The sequence below is a fragment of the Emydura macquarii genome, unplaced genomic scaffold, assembly GCF_026122565.2.
Source record: "Emydura macquarii macquarii isolate MOO-44397 ecotype Brisbane River unplaced genomic scaffold, CSIRO-AGI_Emac_v2 contig_3530, whole genome shotgun sequence".
Classification (NCBI taxonomy): Eukaryota; Metazoa; Chordata; order Testudines; family Chelidae; genus Emydura; species Emydura macquarii.
The window spans coordinates 6545006-6564970 of record NW_027133667.1 but is presented as its reverse complement, the minus strand read 5'-3'; the positions used below and the strand labels follow the sequence as shown (position 1 = coordinate 6564970).

At 39.8% G+C, this 19965-nt stretch overlaps 1 protein-coding gene across 1 annotated transcript in view; it reads right to left on the bottom strand.

Annotated features, from left to right (window-relative positions):
• Nucleotides 1–11824: 11824 nt before the first annotated feature.
• SYT10 (synaptotagmin 10) overlaps nucleotides 11825–19965 on the bottom strand; it is a 49546-nt gene continuing 41405 nt past the window's right edge. Inside the window, exons 4-7 of the mRNA XM_067536077.1 lie at nucleotides 18854–18974; nucleotides 17498–17669; nucleotides 13973–14102; nucleotides 11825–11896 (exon numbers count right to left, since the gene is read on the bottom strand). Coding sequence (XP_067392178.1) covers nucleotides 11825–11896; nucleotides 13973–14102; nucleotides 17498–17669; nucleotides 18854–18974 — 495 coding nt within the window. The remainder of the gene's footprint in view (nucleotides 11897–13972; nucleotides 14103–17497; nucleotides 17670–18853; nucleotides 18975–19965) is intronic.

Here is a 19965-nt window from a genome sequence, read left to right as displayed (position 1 = left end):
TGTATAGGAATAGACTTAAGCGTGTGCTTAAAGCTGTGACGGAATAGGTCCTAAATTACTGTCCCCAGAGCAAAGTGGAAAGAGGGAAGGAACTGGGAACTGGAGGGGTGCAAGTAGCTGCTGCCCCGGTTCAGGGCTGTGCCTATAAGGCCCCATCTAGCCCATTGAGACTGCTCGTGTGAGTAAGGTGGGCAGTGTTTAGACCAACATTTGGAAGAAGAGGAGAAAAATTATCTGCAATATATATAATTTCTTAAATTGATAAGTAGTTTTCTACTTGGTATTCTTAGCAAAAGTATATTTTATTTCATATTTTTCATATAAATATATATTGAAAATAAGTGCTTCATATTTGCTGTGCAATGGGGTTACTGAAAGGTTACACCTGAAAGCTTTACTCTGTCCAGACACACTATGATCTTCACTGCTAATATGGCATCATATGGAAAACTGTAGGCTACAATTAAAATAAAAGATCCAATAAAGTTATGTCTGACCTCCGCACCAGCCTACAGACACTAGACATTTTTATTTACTGAATCAGGCAGTTGATGCTTAAGTTGCTTGTCAGTGCTAGTAAATCCATATATGACAGGCAATAGTTCATACCCTAAGAGATGCACTGAAGACTTGAATATAATCTGAATTGGCGGCAAACCACAAGCAGCCACACTGGACACTTCAGAATCCATTCTGCTTGCCTTAAGTCTTGTTGCTGGGTTCATTTCACGACATTTTTACCCTACTTCTATATTTTTTCATATGCAGTCTGGTCCAAAGCTCATTGGAGTCAATGGGAATCTTTCCATCAACTTCAATGGGCTTGGATCAGGTCTATAGGGTCGTGCTTCAGCAACTTGTCATCTGTCTTGGTGCAACAATGAAATGACACACTAAAAAGAATAATAGAAAACTGAACCCTGCTGGAACACTCAAGGCAAGGATGTAATATGTGACCTTGACATTTAACCCCTGCCCACCCCAAACCTCTCATTTTAATGAACATAAGAACAACTACCTCAAATACAGAAAGAACAGCAGCTTCACTGCTTAAAAAATTGATTTGAAAGAATATTACAATTTTTACATACTGGAAATATCATGATAACAGATTTTAATAAGCTTCCTTTACCAATGCAAAATATAAAAAAGTGTATTATTTTTAAAAGTATATTCTTTTTAAAAAGCTAAAAGAAATAACTTTGTGCTCTATTTTTAAATAATTATTAAAGCTATAGTATGTATGTTATTTTGTGGGTTTATTGGGTTGAGGTGTTTTTTTAAATTTTTTTTTGACAAAGGAAAGGATTGCAATTTTTTGTCCTACAAATTTTTATCACTGAGAAGGTTTTCAAAATACAGTGTATAGCTTTTTTCTTAGCATTTTAACATCCCTAATCTCATAAGAATAAACCTTTTTGCTAACAGGTTTTCTAATCTTGTTTTTGCATAATGTTATATCCCCTTCAGTTCATGAGTAGATTAGGCTTCGGTGGGGGGAAGGGGATGACCCGTGGGGAAGTGGGTTGTATGAACTCTCTATGAACTCGTCTCCATGCCCTCTCCCTATTGGAAGGGGTTTCACCCTCCGCAGAAAGGATAATAAATTATCAAAGTTGTCTCTCTTTTAATAAAAAGAGGATAGTTAACAATAACAGAGAAAGCAAATAGAGAAGTTCTAAAAGATGCCTTGAAATGGATTTGAGTTAATCTCTTTTCTCTGTGTGGATCACTTACTAATAACCCTCCTTGCTGGGATTCTTATTTACTTCACTGGTTGTTTTGTGTAGGGAGTGGTTTCAGAATCAGAACTAAGGTCTTGAGAGGTTTCCCCCCAGGCACTGCTTTAATGTATGCCACCTGACCATGATGCACAATGGGTGTCTGTTAGTGGCACCAATTCAGATTTTTCTTGGAGGGGTCAGGTGGGGAGGGTTCCAGTCTCCACCTTTCCCCCATCGCTCAGCAGGGACTCTGTTCTAGTTCCTGTTCCTCCCACAAGGACCCCACGTTTCCCTCAGACAGGGAGTCTCCCCTTGCTGTTATCCACACTGTGCATGAGCTGGTGCCACCAAGAGTCAAGGTCCCGGCAGACTCCCCGACATCTGTTGTACAAGAATAGATTCTCCCATGTGCCAGATTGCAACACAACTCACTGAAATTTGGCCTGGCCTCCCCTCCACCTGTATGGAGGGGCAGCTGGGTCAGATTTCAGTGGCATTATTACCACGTTGCAGCTGGAGCAACGTTCCATACCACTTCAGCACCAGCTGCACTGAGTGAGTACAAGACCACCACTTAAAAGCGGTCAGGCCATGCCTCCCTCCACCTGGTCCCTTGGTCTATGGCACTTGGAGCAAGTGCAAAAACATGGGGGAGGGAGGGAACCATTCAGTCCCTCCAACTCCCCAATTGGCACCACTGTCGTCTGCCAGGTGAGAATAGCCAGAGTGCAATAATGCTCCAGTCCTGGCCCCTTACACCTTAGCAGTGAGCACAAAGGTCTACCAGTGTAGATTCAGTTGCAGGACTGGGCCTTAAAGAGGGTGAAGTTGTATGTTTCATATTCAGAAGCCTGACTATACCTGATGATAAATGTGTAATGATTTGGGGGAACCTGCCAGGTGAGAAGGTTAAAAGGTGAAACAAATTAGTGAAGCCACTGTGCAAAGAGAATAATTCAAGTCATTAGACTCTGTTATCCTCTCTGAGGCTGAAAAGGAACAAAAATAGCATGCCATAAAGTGCTCTTTGGAGGGTCATTCTAATCTCCTCTCTCATTTTCTGTGATAATCAAGGCTCCCTTCAGATAAAGAAGCACACTCACACACACTCATGCACCAAATACAATACAATAATTACATTTGGCAATGCTATATCCTCTTTCAGCCAATGGTCCTCAGAGTTCTCCACAAACATTAATTAATTAAACCTCACAAAAACCCTGGAAAGTAGTGGTTATATTGGAATCTACGTAGACCTCTGAAGAAACACAGCCACCTCTAGGGTGAAACAGTCACTGGTTAACAGCAAACACCACCACTACGCAACTGCTTAGGACGAGAGAAGAAGATTACTCAGTAACCACTTGAACCTGCATGTGTAACTTTAGATGGGAAGAACATAATCAGTTGGAGTCTGGCCTGGACATCAATGACCGTAACCCCTTTTCATACAGAAAGAGCTGTTGGATATTTAATGAGAAGTACACTGTAATTGGGATTTCAGTTTTGTGAGTCATCTGAAAGCAGGCACCTCCAGCAGCATGGTAACCCTCACACTGTTCTGTCCAGCCATGGTTCAGACTGAAGAATGGTATCTGCTGAATCACATCAGTGCTTACGTAGGTGGTTCCTAGTGGGTCTTCCATCCAAATACTGACCTGGTCTGTAGGGCCTGGCAGATCTGCTGAGGTCATAGTGTAGAGGGCTGGTCTGTTCTAATCTGAACCAGCTGCTGATACCCTTAAGGAGCCATTACAGCTGCTGGGCTCCAGGGTCATGAGGGAGGCCCAGCTATGTCCCTTTTGCCCTGGGTATGTGCAAGGAGCAGAAGGATAGACACCATTATGACAGCCCTTCACCACTTTAGAATCCTCTTTGTAGGGGAGATACTCTGGGGGCTAGAATTGCTGGGTGTAGGGACATTGCTCTAGGAACAGGCAAGGTGCCTGCGGCATGGCTCAGGCCAACTGGCACAGACACAAAGCCATGGAGAATCACACCCAAAATATTCACTTTTTTTATAGAAGTGGAGCTTGCTGCATATACATTTTGTAGCTCAGTCCATCCACTGTCACTTTACCCCTTTATCTTTGTCACTCTTTTCTTTTTTGACAAGCTTTTATAAAAATCAAGTGCTCTTCACAGGCTCAATTGGCTCTTCTCCCCTCTCTCCTCTCATCATGAGTTAGTGACTCAGATGCTAAAAAAGGGAGCTAAATGTCTTGTTATGCTGTTCAATCCTCTTTTCCCTTTCTCCTTCACTTTTCATGCAGCTCTCAGTCTGAACTCATTTGATTAAACAACCCAAGCCCCCACCTCCATAATCTCTCTCTCTCTCTCTCTCTCTCTGCTATTGAAGGAGCTTGGCTTTCTAGGTGAAGGATACCAAAATTATTATTCTTGCATTTAAAAAAAATCTCTCTAAAATATTTCTAAATTTTTATTTGAGTAGAGGGGGTTAAAATATATACATATACAATGCTGTGTTGTGATTAAAACTTTTATTGGCACTCATTTGGGATTGCCTCCATAATACTTAAGTGGCAAAGCTACCGGTGAGTGAGGCGGCTGTTAGGGTTACAGGGCTAACAGCGACTCTGTCCTCTCCCTGGCCTCTTGGTGTGCACCCGCTGAGGTGTCAGGCTTCATGCCTTTACCTCTCCTGGGTGGAATTCCACAGCTGCCCCATTCATACCCTGAGTCCTGGGCTACAGTTCCCTGTGTACTGACCATTCTTATCCAGCACGTCTGACTGTGTATAGTTACCTGAGGTTCTTCCCTTTGGGAGTCTATGACCAGTGATGTACATAATGACCAAACCACCTTCATAAAAACCAAAGAATTGTCTATTTTCGCAGAAGGAGCAAAGCATTTAGAGAAAAAGGATTTTAAAATTTACCCTCATGTCTATTTTACTTAGCTGTTTACCATCCCCTGATGGTAATCTAGGCAGGCCTAACGTCTTCATACCCAGCCAGGGGTGCCTGCACCTTGATCTGGTTCCAATGTACAACTGCCCCCACTCTTGAGAAACAGAGAGAGAGAGAGAGGCCCTAACTGCTATAGTCCTTTTGTGTTCCCAAGCAGTGGGCCTTCTGAACACAACTAGCTTTGGCGGTTGCCTGGGGAGGAAGTAAAGGCTATGTCTACCCTAGCACTTTTGTCTGTAAAACTTTTATTGGCCAGGGGGGTGAAAAAACACCCCCGACTGACATAAATTTTATCAACAGACGTGCTGATGTGGATAGCACGATATCAGCAGGAGACGCTCTCCTGCTGACATAGCTACTGCTGCTCGTCGGGGGTGGTTTCATTTGCTGAAGGGAGAGCTCTTTCCTGTCGACATACAGTGGCTACATGGGAGACCTTACAACTGCAATGGTACAGCTGTGCTGCTGTAAGGTGTCTAGTGTAGACATAGCCAAAGCCTTCAAAGATAACAGTTCAGGCATCGTCCCTTAACAACTCTCAAGCGTTTGAGGTGTGGCTTCTCCTAAGCCGTTCTTTGCTTTCTCTGCTTGTGTTTCCTCACAACCCTCTATTAAATTCAACCAATATATGCATCTAGTAAACATCCCAATAACCATCTCAACACACAATATTCATTAATTATTACCTGTTATTAAAAAGCAGCTCTACTGCTGTCACGGCAGCCATGCAAACTCCTGCCGGTTAAACCTTTTTAGCACACCATCATGAACCAGCACAGGCTCTTTATGTTTTAATTACTGACCAATGCCTAGGTACTTTGTTAAGTCAATGAATTTGTATTTATTCCTTTATTAATGCTATTTATTGTCTTACATATTGTCAGTAAACAAGGCCTTCAATCAGGGCCTTCAATTACCTGGATGTTGATTTCATCAGCTTTTACAAACGTAGGGCTCGATTCTGCCAGGCGCTCAGAACTCTGCCTTGATACAGCAAAGCACTAAAGTTCATGTTTAATGTTAGTAGTCTGAGTACTCCCATTGATGGTGTGGTAAAAAGGCTTAACTGGCAAGAGTACTCCACCATTTTTCCTGTGATGCTGTTTTAAATTTTGATGTCTCGTGACCTCCTGAGTCCCATCAAACCTAGAGAAGTGAGCCCTATTCAACATAAAGCATGGTCTGTATTTGAATGGAAGATAGTAGGTAGCTATTCTCTAAGCCAATGATGAAAAAGATTCCCAGCAACAGCAATGTTGTTGGAGGTGCTGTCTATCAGACAAGACAAAAAAACCAAGGCCCTGAGCACTTACTGTCCCTTAAGAATCTTGTAGCACTTTTCACAAGATAGGAGGTATTAGTTCCATTTTCCCCTTTGGTATAAAAATCCCTCATGTAGTTTCATTTGGATAGATTATTCTCTTGGATTTCCAGCCCTTAGTTTTTGGTGTGCTACTGAACAGCTGCCAACTTCCAACCCAGAAATGAGAGAAGAAATTTCTATATATAAGAATTGTATTCAGTTTATATAATGCTTTGGAATGAAATGTAGTATATTAATGGAAAGTATCATTTGTCATGCACATGACAAAAGACAGTTCATTTCTATACTTACTGCTACTCCCCCCCCCCCCCCCTCCAAATTTTCTAGACTCCCTCTTTATCACTTCCTCAAGAGTGCATTCAGGCCCACCTGTGAAAAATGAATACACAGCATGAATATCACAATGATTATCTGCTCTAAAGCAGCTATTTGTTCCACGACTTTGCAGTTGTACCAAACAGTTGTGCCGTTCTTATTATGATCTCATCTTGGTCTTATCCTATGTTTTCAATAGCACTGTATTCTATCATGTTTGGCACAATTTTACAATTTTCTGGAAGTCGAGCGCTCAGACTTTTGAATGATCCTCAGAAGCCAATTGGAAATGAGTTTGTGAACAAATGGTCAAAACTGGGTCTCATTTCAAATAAGAGGAATGCGGAGCCAAGAACATTTTCTCTCAAATATTCAATAATATAACTGCCACAGAAAATATTCTACTCCTCCGCTGGCTTATTTAACTGACTTTAAATCAATTCTGGTGAAAAAGCTGCCTCACAATCTATTAAACAATGCACATTTAAGTCATATTTTATGCCCATGCAATTTTCAAGCACATTCATTTGCATGCACAAAAAACATATATTTTGAGTCAGGAACTGTCTCTTCCTATGCATTTATCCAGCATCTAGCACCAACAGAACCCTATTTCTCATTGGGCCTATTGCATTGTAAATGCTAAATAATAATGAGTACATATATATTGTGTTAAAGTATTTGTGTGTTTTCAAATGTAGGATTTTGCATGCCCAAATAAATACTTTCCCAAATTTTCCTGGCATATTTATGGAATCTCTCTGAAAATGTGGCTCTTTAAACACTAAAACAGTTCTGTTACATATGTAATACTACTATGGCTTCCCACATGGCAAGTTATCATAGACCAAATCAAGCTCTGGGACTTTCAGTGCAGTGTAGCAGCATCTACATGGGATGTTACTATGTGGCAAACTAGTGTGCTGTAGATTAACACCCTGGTTTGCCATGCAGTAACGTGCTGTGTAGACAAGCCCCTAATGATTATGAATATAATTTCATAACATTCTCCGACATTGATGCTTTTAAAAAAATTACAGTCAAGTGATTTAAAGAGTTAATGTGTAAAATGTAAGACCACCAATGAAATTTATGCAGCATCATAGAACTTTTATATCCCATAAACCATCTTTCATTAATGGGTAAAAAAAATGGCTAAATAATGTGAAAGTTGGGAACTAGATTATCATCACCCTAGAAAGTGGTAGTCAAGCCTTCCAAATAGATTTAAAAAAAAAAGCCAACAGAAAATAAATGAAAGTACAAAAGTAAGAGTAAAGGATGGACCGGGTAAGGATTCCTTGGAAGCTGAACAGATTGTTAAACCATATGGGAAGAGGTGGTCAGGAATTTGTTTTTTCCTGAGAAAAAGTTTGAAGAAAAATAAAATTGCTTATTTTCATTGAAATGTTTCTTCTGAATTTTTTGGAACTGAACAAATTGGGGTTTCGATCACTGAAAACCAAAAACATTTCATTTTGGGGGTTTTCTGTTTTTTGATGAAAACCAGATAAACACCTAAAAATGGCCAGACTGGGTCAGACCTATGGTCCATTTAGCCCAGCATCATGTCTTGCAACTATGGCTGGTGCCAGATTATTCAGAGGGAATGAAGAAAACAGAGCAATTTGTTGAGTGATGCACCCCGTTGCCCAGTCCCAGCTTCTAGCAGTCAGAGGTTTAGGGAAACCCAGAGCATAATATTCAACAAACAAGGGACATTTTTGTGAAAAAAAAAAATCCATTTGGTCAAAAAAGCCATTTTGATGGAAAATTTTTGACCTGATGTATTTATGGGTTACTGCAGTCCCTCCTCTGCCACTTAATCTTGCAGAATAGGGTGTCTTTCCTTCTCCTGCTGACTGCTGGAAGGAAAGGAGGTGGGAATAATGCTGCTTCCTGAATCCCTGATGACCATGGTACACTGGAGAAGGGTCAATGGCTTTCTCTGACAGCTTCCTGAAGAAGGAAAATAATGGATGCAGCCACCCTGCACCTGTTGAGGAGGATCCAAAGAAGGGCTTTCATAGATTCTAAGGCCAGAAATCATCTTGAGGCAGTGTAGAGGAAAGCTAGGGTCAGATCACTACTGCCTGAACACAAACATGGGAGAGAAAAGGTTGTAAGAAAAAGGTGGCTAGGTGTTGGGATTATGGAAGGGAAGAGACACATCCGTGGAAATTTGCAGTGCAGAGATCTATAGTCCAAATAAAAGACGCCAATGTGTGAACTGCATCAGCCCAGCTTCAGTGAATATTTGTGGACATCTGATTATGTTTGCAGCTCCACTAGAATCCCAAATCTACCCTGGTTTTCAAATCCTACTCAAACCTTTCGCATAGACCTACAGACAGCTTCATTGTTGTTTAAAGTGTGTTTTATGATTTTTTCAAACTTATTAGTATGGTGGGAAAACATTTAATTATTTATCCAAGAGACCACAGTGGCTCATTGAAGAAATTTGCAATTGGGCTTTTCCATTTTAAAATGTATTATTGTAAGTTACTTCTTCAGAGCCATTTAATCCATCATGTAAGTACAGTACATGTTGGTGGGGTTTACTGTGCTGAAAGCATTAACAATTCTGTAGTAAAAAATAAAATTAATATGAAAAATTATTACCGTGCCCAGCTAATTCAACTTAAAGTAATTCAGGCTTTTAGAAATGTGAGTTTTTCAAATTGCCAGATGTTATTAGAATATTGTTTACACAAACCGCTTGCTAAATTTGATTGGGTTTAAATCAAAACATTTATGACATTTTGAATATGCAAATATAGCCAATCAACAAATTTTGTCAATTTTTTTTTGCACCTCTTCTACAAATTAAGCACAATTACATTTCTTAAAAATGGGTAGGAGAAATTATTTATTCATTCACTGAGACTTTGCTAAATTTTTACTCTGAGTGAACTTTTATGACTGAGGAGTGCACTTCTAAATAGGATGGTCTTCAATAAAAATGGTATAATCTAAGGCCCCAAATCCTTCAAGGAGTTACACACACACATAATTTGTGAGCAATCCTCTGGAAAAGAATGGAATTGCTCACATGCACAGGTTTAACTTTGCAGGATCAATACCTAAGAGATCAATGAAAAAATAAGCATTTTACATTACTTAAATACATCACTGATAAGGGCACAGTATGAGAAACCATCTGTAAAAAAACCTACAGCTAGACTTTTTTTTTCAAAGTTGGATGCCTAAATTTAGGCATTTCAATCCATATTTAGGCACCTATTTCAGCAGCCTGGTTTTTCAGAGAGGCAGAGCACCCACAAATCAAGTTTGGAAACACAAACTAGATTATTATTCCTTCAGTTTTGGATAATAATTTAAATCCAAGAAAGTGTTCATTTAAATATCTTGCCACGTATAATAAAACATACATGATATTAATAGAAAATGAAGAAAGTTATAAACAATATGTTCATTACTGAACACTAATGCTACATTTGATTGTGAAATTGTTCGCTTTTTTGGATTTTAGATGCAAAAAAGTGCAAAGAATATTCAGTCAGCAGTTACAGTACCACATTACAAAAAAGTAACTTTTGGGGCACCAAACCCCATTTCCTATAATACTTTATATTAAGATAAATATATATTCATAATAGTTTTCGAATCTCCAGATACATAGGTATGTCTCTGTATCAGCCTTGCAAAACTATCATGAAAATTTACCAGCCCAGGCACAAAATCTCATGATGAAGATGGTGATGAAAAACAAATTATAGTTTACTCCCCTATTTAAAAAACTTACTCACCCAGGGCAAGTGGGTGAGTAAAATTTGCAAGGCTGTATGTATATTTACATATTAAAATACTATCTTGAGGGTTAAAATACCACGGGACAAGAGGATCAAACTCTAGAAGGAAACAGTTTCTATAGATTTCAGTAAAGGTGATTTGCAAAGATTTTTTGTAAATGTTGTTCCCTTTTTGTTTGTTTGTTTTCAGTCATATATAAAGAAAAGCTGTGGATTTTGTGTGTATGTGTGTGTAATTATTTTATGCTTGGTTTTACTAGAATGTCAAGATTAGCCTTCCCTGGTTTTTCTGGAGCAAATGATAGACATCTCAGAGCATGTACTGGGAGTTATCACACCTTAATTAAAAAGATGGGGGTGATGGATTTTTATAAATAAACCCTTTATCCAAATGTTAGTCACTGAAATAAAATAAGTATTAACAAAGCCAACCAAATACAAAAGATTTTTTAAGTCTTAGAAAAAATCCCCCCCTCTCAGTTTTTCATTCTCTTGACTCTTGTCATGTCATAATTTGGTAGTTCTATCATAACATACATTTCTAATGTTAAAATGTTTTTGGATTTTTTTAAAAAAACTAACACCTTTCTGGCTCTATATGGGGGGGGGGGGAGGGAGGGGGGACCACCCTGATTAATTTTCCTGTTGCAGATCACCTTTAACAGTCAAGGGCCCAATCCTGCAGTCTTTTCTCTGTCAAACTGTTTCACTGACCTAAACTGGAGTTTTAGCGAGACTTGGATCAATACTGCAAATCAGCATGCAATTATTTATTCAGGTTTTTTAACCAACTAGCTGTAACTGATGTTCATTTTGAATTTTTCCCCCTGAATATTCTAATTGAGTTTACTAGCAGGAAGGTTCTATGAAATAGTAACATTTAAGTTTTTACCTCACTATGCTGACAGAAGGCAAATTTCAAATTCATACTCACAAGTATTTTCACTGAAAGCCTGAATCTAAGTAATAATCTCATCCAGTCCTATTGAATTCATAGGAACAGAACAGAAAAAATCCTATGTGAACAAGGCATCCAGTCAAAATAGCTTGATATCAACTATCACGTAGTTGTCTGCATAATGTCAGTAGGATTGTTGTAAAGGTCCAACTACATGCATCCATTTGCAGGACATGGTCCATAAAACCTGAACTAAAGCCAAATGAATTCAGTAGGATCCTTTCCATTGAATTCAGTGGCTCTGGTTCAGGCCCACAGTCAGCAAAGTAACATTCAAGACAATCATAGAGAAACTGGACATTATGTTGTTAGAACTGTGTTTTTATAGAATATCAAAAGTCTAAAGGTTTTCTTTAATGGTCATACAAGATTTAGTGCAAAATTTATAATTTAGAGGCAAGTTCAAGTAAGTGCTGTATATGACAATTTGTGCTACCTTAAAAGGAACAGCATCATAAGCTCCATTTGTTTTCAAGTGCTAATATATATGTATTTGTTATTCTGATTTCTTTCCATCTGCAAAGAATTAGGTTGTATCAAAATAATACTTTATGATGGACATATGCCAGAGAGAAAAATTAATATCTTTGCATAAGGAAGGAATATTTTGGCTCAAGTGAAATTCATTCTTAAATTAAGAAATTATTATAATCTGTAATAGAAGACTTAGAACAGGAAGAAAATCTATTTTAATACAAAAATATGGATACAGTTCATCTGAGGAAGCCAAACCTTCTGTTAATGTAGGTGTGATGGACATGGAGCTTGGATACTGGATGTGATGAATCCATTCTCGTGCCCTAGGGTGTAGGTGGCGGTTTTGGTGATGAACAAGACCCCTGGCTATCAAAACTGGTTGCCTGGCCAGGTAACTGAAAGAAAAGTTTCAGTTTTACAAACATCATCAGATCTCTCCATTCATCATGGTTATTTCTGAGGATGAGAGAGTCATAAGGACCCTCTCGAAAAGAAGGAACTGAATTGTACCCCAATGAAAAGGACATTTTTAGAAAATGAAAATTTAATCAGAAGTAATTGTTATGCCTCAGGACACATCCTTCTGGAGAAGTAACCATGGAAAGGAAACTTTTTGGGCGGAACCCCTTAAGGACCCTCCCTGAATCATTCCATGTGGGTGTGATTTGCTTCACCATCAACTGGGCTGCAGTTCTGTTTCCAAGCCGTGCATACATGCTGGAGAATCCAGGAAGAGGCCAAGAACCCCTGTGCAGTGCCCTCTGGACTGTTTTGGCTCCAGGTTCCTCTCTCTTATACTCTCCCTGACACTGTAGCTCCAGTAGACACTCCCCAGCTGCCACAGCCTTGGGAGGCTTTTTTAAGGGTGGTTCCCCCACGGTAGAAGGAGCCATGAAATAGTCACTGCTGCCTCAGGTTGTATCAGCTCTCAGCTGGCTTATCTGCAAGGCTTGATTGAAGAGAAGGGGTGAACAACATTTGTCCCCCTGACCCCAATCCTGGCCTGCTGCCTAACGAACCCAGTCTGCACCCTTCTCAGCCCTAAAACCATGACTTCAATGGGTGTTATGCATCAGGCCAGATGTGGTCATAAGACACTGAAAGGGTGTCTTCTCAAAGTTCACAGGGTTACATACATAATTTCCCCTGCATTAGGATTAGAAGGGTCAAATAAGTGACTGTTTTACCATCTCTGTACGTGGCTACTGGTGTGTAGCCTCAACTCGACATATTTAATGGAGGGGTCTCAGTTCAATATTTTAGTTACACAACTCTCTTTAATGCTAATGATTTCAGAGAAGAAAATGATTGCCCTTGAAATGTTTGCAATTACCTCGTCCAAGTAATTTTAAGCAAACCTTGGTAATCTCAAAACAAACAATAGGTGGCATCTAAAAAGATCTGAAAGAACTTAATTTCAAAACCTTGAGAGCAGAGCAAGGCCACTTCTGAAGTGACACTTTCAGTTTAAAAGTAAACCCCTAAATCAGAACCTCACTGATTAAAAGAACAGCATAAAAGCAATAAAAGCATTCTTTAGCCACAAACCCAGTCATAGATTACTTTTAACTGTCCCCTATTTATAGGGTTAACTTATTTCAGGTTCCCAAAAAGAGGTGAGGGGGTGGGGAGAGAAGGGAAAAAGGAGGAGTTGGGGAGGAGGGACAACTGGGGGGATACAGTTGGGTGCACTGGAGGGAGGAGGGGGAACCTGCAGTGGGGGTATTCACTGGAGGTGGGGGGGGGGGGGGGGCAGTGTCGCTCTCTGTCATGGTGGCAGGGCGGCTGGCACAAGCCCAAGATGCAGTGACAGCTGTCACTCAGCGCCTCCCTGTGGACCCCCTTCCCAGGACTGGTGGGGGGTTGAGTGGGGAGGATCCCTGTGGTTTGCAGGGAATAGACCAATCAGCTGCAGATGCAGGGAAGGGAGCAATCAGGAAACGGACCAACCCTCCCCCCCCAACATTTCATGTTATTTGAAAACCCCGCCTGGACAGAGAAAGCAGTCTCAAAAAAGAGGCTCTGTCCAGGAAACCCCGGACATATGTTAACCCTGGCCTATTTTGAGAAAAATTCCATCCACAAACATAAGAAACTTCAGGCCCTATTCCAATGGAGTTCTGGAGGCTGAGCAAGTGAAATCCGCCCCTGAAACCCAGGGTCAATTTCCGACCCCTGGCCTTCCCCAAAGTGGATCTTCATGCCAGCCTTTGCAGGGCGGTGCAAGGTGCTTTTCTGCAGCGTGCAAGATATGCACAGGCCTCCCTGCCTGGCCATTCAACTCTCTCTCCTCCCATCACATACAACTCATGAAAGATTGAAGTGGTGTGGAGGACCTTGTATGAGCTTTCCACATGGGAAGTGATATTCACACTTTAGTGACTGCCATGATTCTCAGGTGCTTGTAGAAATGCATTATTAAATGCAGAGAGACAGCAACAAGTTGGCTATGGAGATACTCTACTTCTTACCTCTACCAACGGATGCCAATGAGTTATAGGTTTACGAGGATAAGCCAGCATTTCATTCCAGTGATCTCTTCCAAGTCCTTCAGCATCAAGTCCTGTCCTACACACCCCGATCACTTCATTGTGTCCTACTCTGAGGATTGTAGAAGGGCAGAGAATGGGTTTTTTTTAACATTAATAGATTTATTAACTTCTTTGAACCATAATGCAGTTTGATTGGTTTAGCACAAAATGTTCTTGAAGATGCCCACATTATTGTTATTATTCATATATATTGCAGGAACTCCTAAAAATCCCAGTCAGGTTTGGGGCACCATTTTGCAAGGAGCTACAAAGTCACAGATGAAGAGATTGACCCTACCCTGGAAAATTTACAATCCAAAAGAACAAGCAAAGAGTTGGAGACACTGATAACATACAGATAAAAGACCATGGTTTTGGGTATGCAGCATTGTAGCTGTGTTGGTCTCAGGATTTTAGAAGGACAAGATGGGTGAGGTAATATCTTTTATTGAACCAACATCTTTTGGGGAGAGAGACAAGCTTTTGAGCTTACACAGATCTCTTCTTCAAGTCTGGGAAACTTAGGCTTTGTCTACACTACCACCTATGTCGGCAAAATGTATGTTGCTCAGAAGTGTGAATATTCCACCGCCTGAGTGACATAAGTTACACTGACATAAGCACTAGTGTGCACAGCAATATGTTGGCAGGAGAAGCTCTCCCATTGACATAGGTCATGCTGCTTGCGGGCGTGATTTTTTTTATGCTGATGAAAGAGCTCTTTCCCATTGGCACAGAGTGTCTTCACCACATGCGCTGCAGTGGCGCAGCTGTATTGATATAGCTGTGCTGCTTCAGTGCTGTATGTGTAGACATGGTCTTACTCAGCGTGTCACAGCTAAATACAAGGTGGAACAGATTGTTTAGTATATATAGTTAATACATATTTCAAGGGACCATTCAAGGTGAAGTGGCTCGTTAACACTCCTCCAGTCATAGGGAAGAAAGGAAGGCAGGGTAAGGGGGGAGTGAAACCGCTGGAGGGGTTGTTAGTGGGTTATAGATCGTTGTAGTAAGCCATAAATCCAGTGTCTCTATTCACTCCATTATTTTTAGGGTCTAGCACAGTTAGGAACTTAAGCTCCTAGGCTCATCTTTTGAAAGTGTTGTGTAGGTTTCCTTTGAGGGCGAGGACTGAGGGGTTAGCTATAGAGGGATCACTTTGTGAAAAGAGTTCACCCCTGGGTGATGTGGTATTTTTGTCTTTTATCCTTTTCCTGTGTGAGTTCATTTGAGAGTGCAGTGATTATCTGGTCTTACCCACATAGTTGTTATTGGGGCATTTAGTGCAATGTGGTCTGCGGGGAGTTTGCTTTTGATGATGAGCTTGGAGAGGCGGGGTGGGCGGGCGTGTTTGAAGGCCAAGAGAGATTCAGAAAGATCTCTTTCAGGATGGGGTCCCCATCAAGTATAGGTTGTAGTTGCTCAATGATGCCCCGTATGGGTATCAGTGTGGGGTGGTAGGTGACAACTAAAGGTGTGAGGTCAGAGGCGGTTTTATCTCTGTGTTGAAGCAGGTTTTCTAGGGGTGTTTGGGTGTCCCATTCCATAATATTATCTACTTCTCTGGAGGAGTGTCCTTGTTTGACGAAGGTGGTTTTAAATGTGTTAAGGTGTGTATCCTGAACTTTCTCCTCAGAGCATACTCTGTGGTATCTGAGGGCCTGGATGTAGTTAACAGATTTCTTGGTGTAGTTGGAGTGGATACTGGATCTATGAAGGTAAATGTGGAGATCCATGGGTTTCTTATACAGTAGAACCTCAGAGTTACGAACACCTCAAGAATGGAGGTTGTTCGTAACTCTGAAATGTTTGTAACTCTGAACAAAACATTATAGTTGTTCTTTCAAAAGTTTACATCTGAACATTAATTTAATACAGCTTTGAAACTTTACTATGCAGAAGAAAAATGCTGCTTTTTACCATCTAAATTTAAATGAAATAAGCACAGAAACAGTTTCTGAATCTTGTCAAATCTTTTTTTTTTTAAACTTTCCCTATTTTTAGTAGCTTACATTTAGCACAGTACTGTACTGTATTTGCTTTTTTGTTGTTGTTGTTGTTGTCGTCTCTGCTGCTGCCTAATTGTGTGCTTCCAGTTCCAAATTAGGTGTGTGGTTGACCGATCAGTTTATAACTCTGATGTTTGTAACTCTGAGCTTGTACTGTATATAGTTGTCTATAGGTTTTGAATGGCACAGGTTAGTTAGTTACATGTTTTGCTGTTGTGTTTTAAATTGTGAGGAGAGGGAAGATGAGTGGGAATTGGAGGAATGGGATCCATGGAGGATCCAAGAGTAACAGGTGATCTTAAGGTATATTTTTCATCTTTAGTCTGTTATAATAATTAGAACCTCAGGGACAGAAATGTGCAAAGCAGATCTATAGTTCTTGTCAAGGCATTCAGGGGTGTAACCATGACAGGCAAAATCTTAACACCAGCTAAATGCTTAATAGCTCTGGCTCTGATATTGACCCATTCTGTGACCTTGGCTAAGTCACTTCCTGTCTCTTTCTCATTTCTTCCCTCTGTAAACAAGCAATGATACTTAAATTCCCTTCTGCCAAAGCTTTTGAAACCAGCAGATGAAGAGTGTTATAGAAGGACTAAAATAACTCACTGTACCCTTCTCTCCCTAAGCCTTTCACAGCCACTGTCTTAAGTTAAGCAGGCTCAGGAATTAAATGATGGGGAAAATTCACCACAGCTTTTATATTATTTACTCAGTTTTTACTGCTGATTCCCCTCCTATAATTTCGAATGCCTCTGGAGCTCATGACTAACAGTAGGTGTGAGTAAAGTAGGCTCCGCTCAAGCACTGTTCTGTCAATCCATCTCTAACATGACTTGCAACCTCCAGGCTATTTTAGTCATAGAGATGGGGTTGTCCCCTTTGTGCTGGGAAACAATCTGATAAAGGATAGGAAGGGATGGATCTCTGTGCATATCAGAACATAGGTGGACAATGTAGTTTTGGGGTATTTCCCTCCCCTGTATGGGGATAGGAAGTAGGCAGGGACAGGGTAGTTGACTTGAGCTAACGAGTCTCCTGGTTGCATTATCAGCAAGAATTTAACCCAGGGCCATAGAGCTAAAATCTTCTCTACTGCCTGAGCTAAAGGAATACCTCCATTAGCTGGAAGTTGTTGCAGACTTTTAAGCCTCTTACATGGTCTAGTCACTGAAGGGGACAAAGACTCACACTGTCAATGTGGGTTACATTTACATGATAATTTTCAGTCATGATTAATTTTCTTCATACCATCAATAATGACACTGATAAAAATGCTTGAACTCTGAAAGGTATGGTTGCTTTGAACTCCTCTAGCAGAGGATTCAAAAGTGTTATTTTAGTGACAGTGAATTTACTTAAAATATGAGGCAGTTAAAATAATAAGTCAATTGCAATAATGAGGTAACCACTTTCTGAAGATTAATATTTTCAGGGAACAAATAGTGCTTACCGATCATAATCCATCACGGCAATGGAGAGGCTGACCTGGTCCACATTCTCTGGAGGAATATCAAAGATGATGGCCTCATTATAAACTGGATTAAGTGTGTTTTTCTTTGTAGTTGTTTTCCGCTTTTTCAGCCTTCGACCCTCACACATCAGTGATACTTTGACATATGGATCTGAGTAACAGGAAGTCATTGTTACACACTCGACTCAATGCAGTTGAAATGTAAAGCAAAAGAGCAGCAAATTCTTAGCAGGTTAACATTCATGAAAACCTAAGTTATATAGGTCTTAGTGACATAAGACAACTAGATCTGTCTCCTCTGCAATTTCAATATCTTGCCTACTCAAAAGAATGGTGCAAGCAGACAGAATAGATACACCCACCCAGACATCATACTCAGCCAGTAGTTCTAATGTAGAACTCTCCTCCTTAACCAGTTCTCTTGAAGTTTTCATGTGGTAATCATATTAGTTAAAAATAAAAAAGAGGAGATTTTCAGAAGTGCAGAGGGCAGTTAGGTACCTAATTCCCATTGAAAGTCAATGGGAGTTGTGTCCTTTGAAAATTTCTCCCACTTAATTTTCTCTTAATTATCTCCCACTATTATCTTATGAGGATAAATTAATCCTAGCCCTCCAGAAAGAAAAGCAAAACGTACTTTAAAAAAACAAAAAACCTTGTAGGTGAATATCAAAGTACAATTTACCGTCAACTATATCAAAATATTCCACAGACTGAATATTGAAATTTTTAATGCTCCACTAAAAGGGTGTCTTTTAAAGAGCAGTTCCATTCTGAAAAGTGTCTCTGGTACAATGAGATTGTGGAGTTACATGTTTGTTTTGCAGTGCTTTCCATATAAAGTTTCAGTTTACAACTAACTCCCCTCCCCCCACTCCAAAAAATAAATAAATAAATAAAATAAACCAAGAACAAAAACAAAAACAGTCCCGCAAACTCAGCCTGAACTTGGATAGCCAACCAGTGTTTTATCTCATCAACATCAAAATATTAAATGTTGGGTTGGCCAAATTATACCCTCACATACTCCTGCATAATCCCATTGTCTTCAGTGAGTGCCCTCAATGGCTATTGCTTTCAATGGCTTTGCATAGAATTGTTTGGAACTTAGTAAACAATTCAGTTGATCATGAACAAGATGAAACAGAATCCTCATTTCACTCTGAACAGCTAATAAAAAGAAAAATCCTCCCCTCATATTTTTTCACAAAACTGAGCAGATATGACTCCGCATATTCAAAATATACATATTTGTTGAGTAAGAAGTTGCTGTTTTTATGCAGCCACTTTTCAGAACAGAACTCCACACTGTTAAATGAAAAGAAGCACACCCACCTGATGCGCCAGTTATGTCCATGGCTTTGAGATTTCTACATTTGATTACTGTTAACGTCATTCGCCCAGCAGTAGGTAAATAGCAAAGGGAAAACATGATTTCACCCAAATCTATGCTTTCCTGAAAAGGAAAAATATTGTGAGAATTTGTTCATTATGCAAATGGTTCAAACAATCCAAAATTGTAGAAACATTCAAAAAATGAATGCAGAAACCTATTTTGCCAAAGACACAATCTCACTTAGATGTGTTTATAAAGAGATTATAAATAAGGTTTTCCAAAAAAATTATTTGACGTATAAAAAAATTAAAAATGTATTAATATTTTGGTGACTGGCTTTTGAGTTGCAGATTCAGGACTTTAGTTCAGGAACAACCTCAGAACTCTGATATTCCATTCTGGTAGGACCAGAGTGCTGTTGCATTCAGACTGAGGGACAAGAAATGCCGAATATAGGATCCTTACATGTCAATGTCATGGAGATATACTAATGTCATCTCTTGAACGGATTCAGTGTTCTACCCTCCACACGAGGAAATAAGGTGTTGAGATATCAACCTAATGTACCTGCACATAAATTTAAACCCGTTCCACAAATGTGTGAAAAATCTGTGTGGGTGTGAAAAACTCACCTCATTTTGTGAGCATTTAGAGAGGTCATTGTACTCGAAAAAGTCATCAACATGAAGCTCTTTACCATTTCCTTCTTCTGTGTTCTATTGGAACATAGAAAGAAAGAAAGAGCAAAGTAGCATTCCTTACACTATTTCCTTCCTTCCTGGGTGAAACACACTTTTAGGAGGGTGATGTACAACACTGGGAAAGATGGACAAAGTCCAAATAAAATTTCTTCTTCTGAAACTTACTTACTTATAGAGATATTATATATATGCAAGAGAGAGACACTGCCTAGAGATGGAACAAAGAAATAACATGGCCCTGTTGCATATATCTGAAGCTTGAGAAATGAAGGATAAAGCAAGATATATGAATTAGGGACCCTTTATCCCACCCATGTGTACAGTAATTTCCCTACAAACCAAATACATTTGACAGCTGATATGGTAGGTAATGTTCAGGTATCTTTCTCCAGTGAAACAAAACAAAAAAT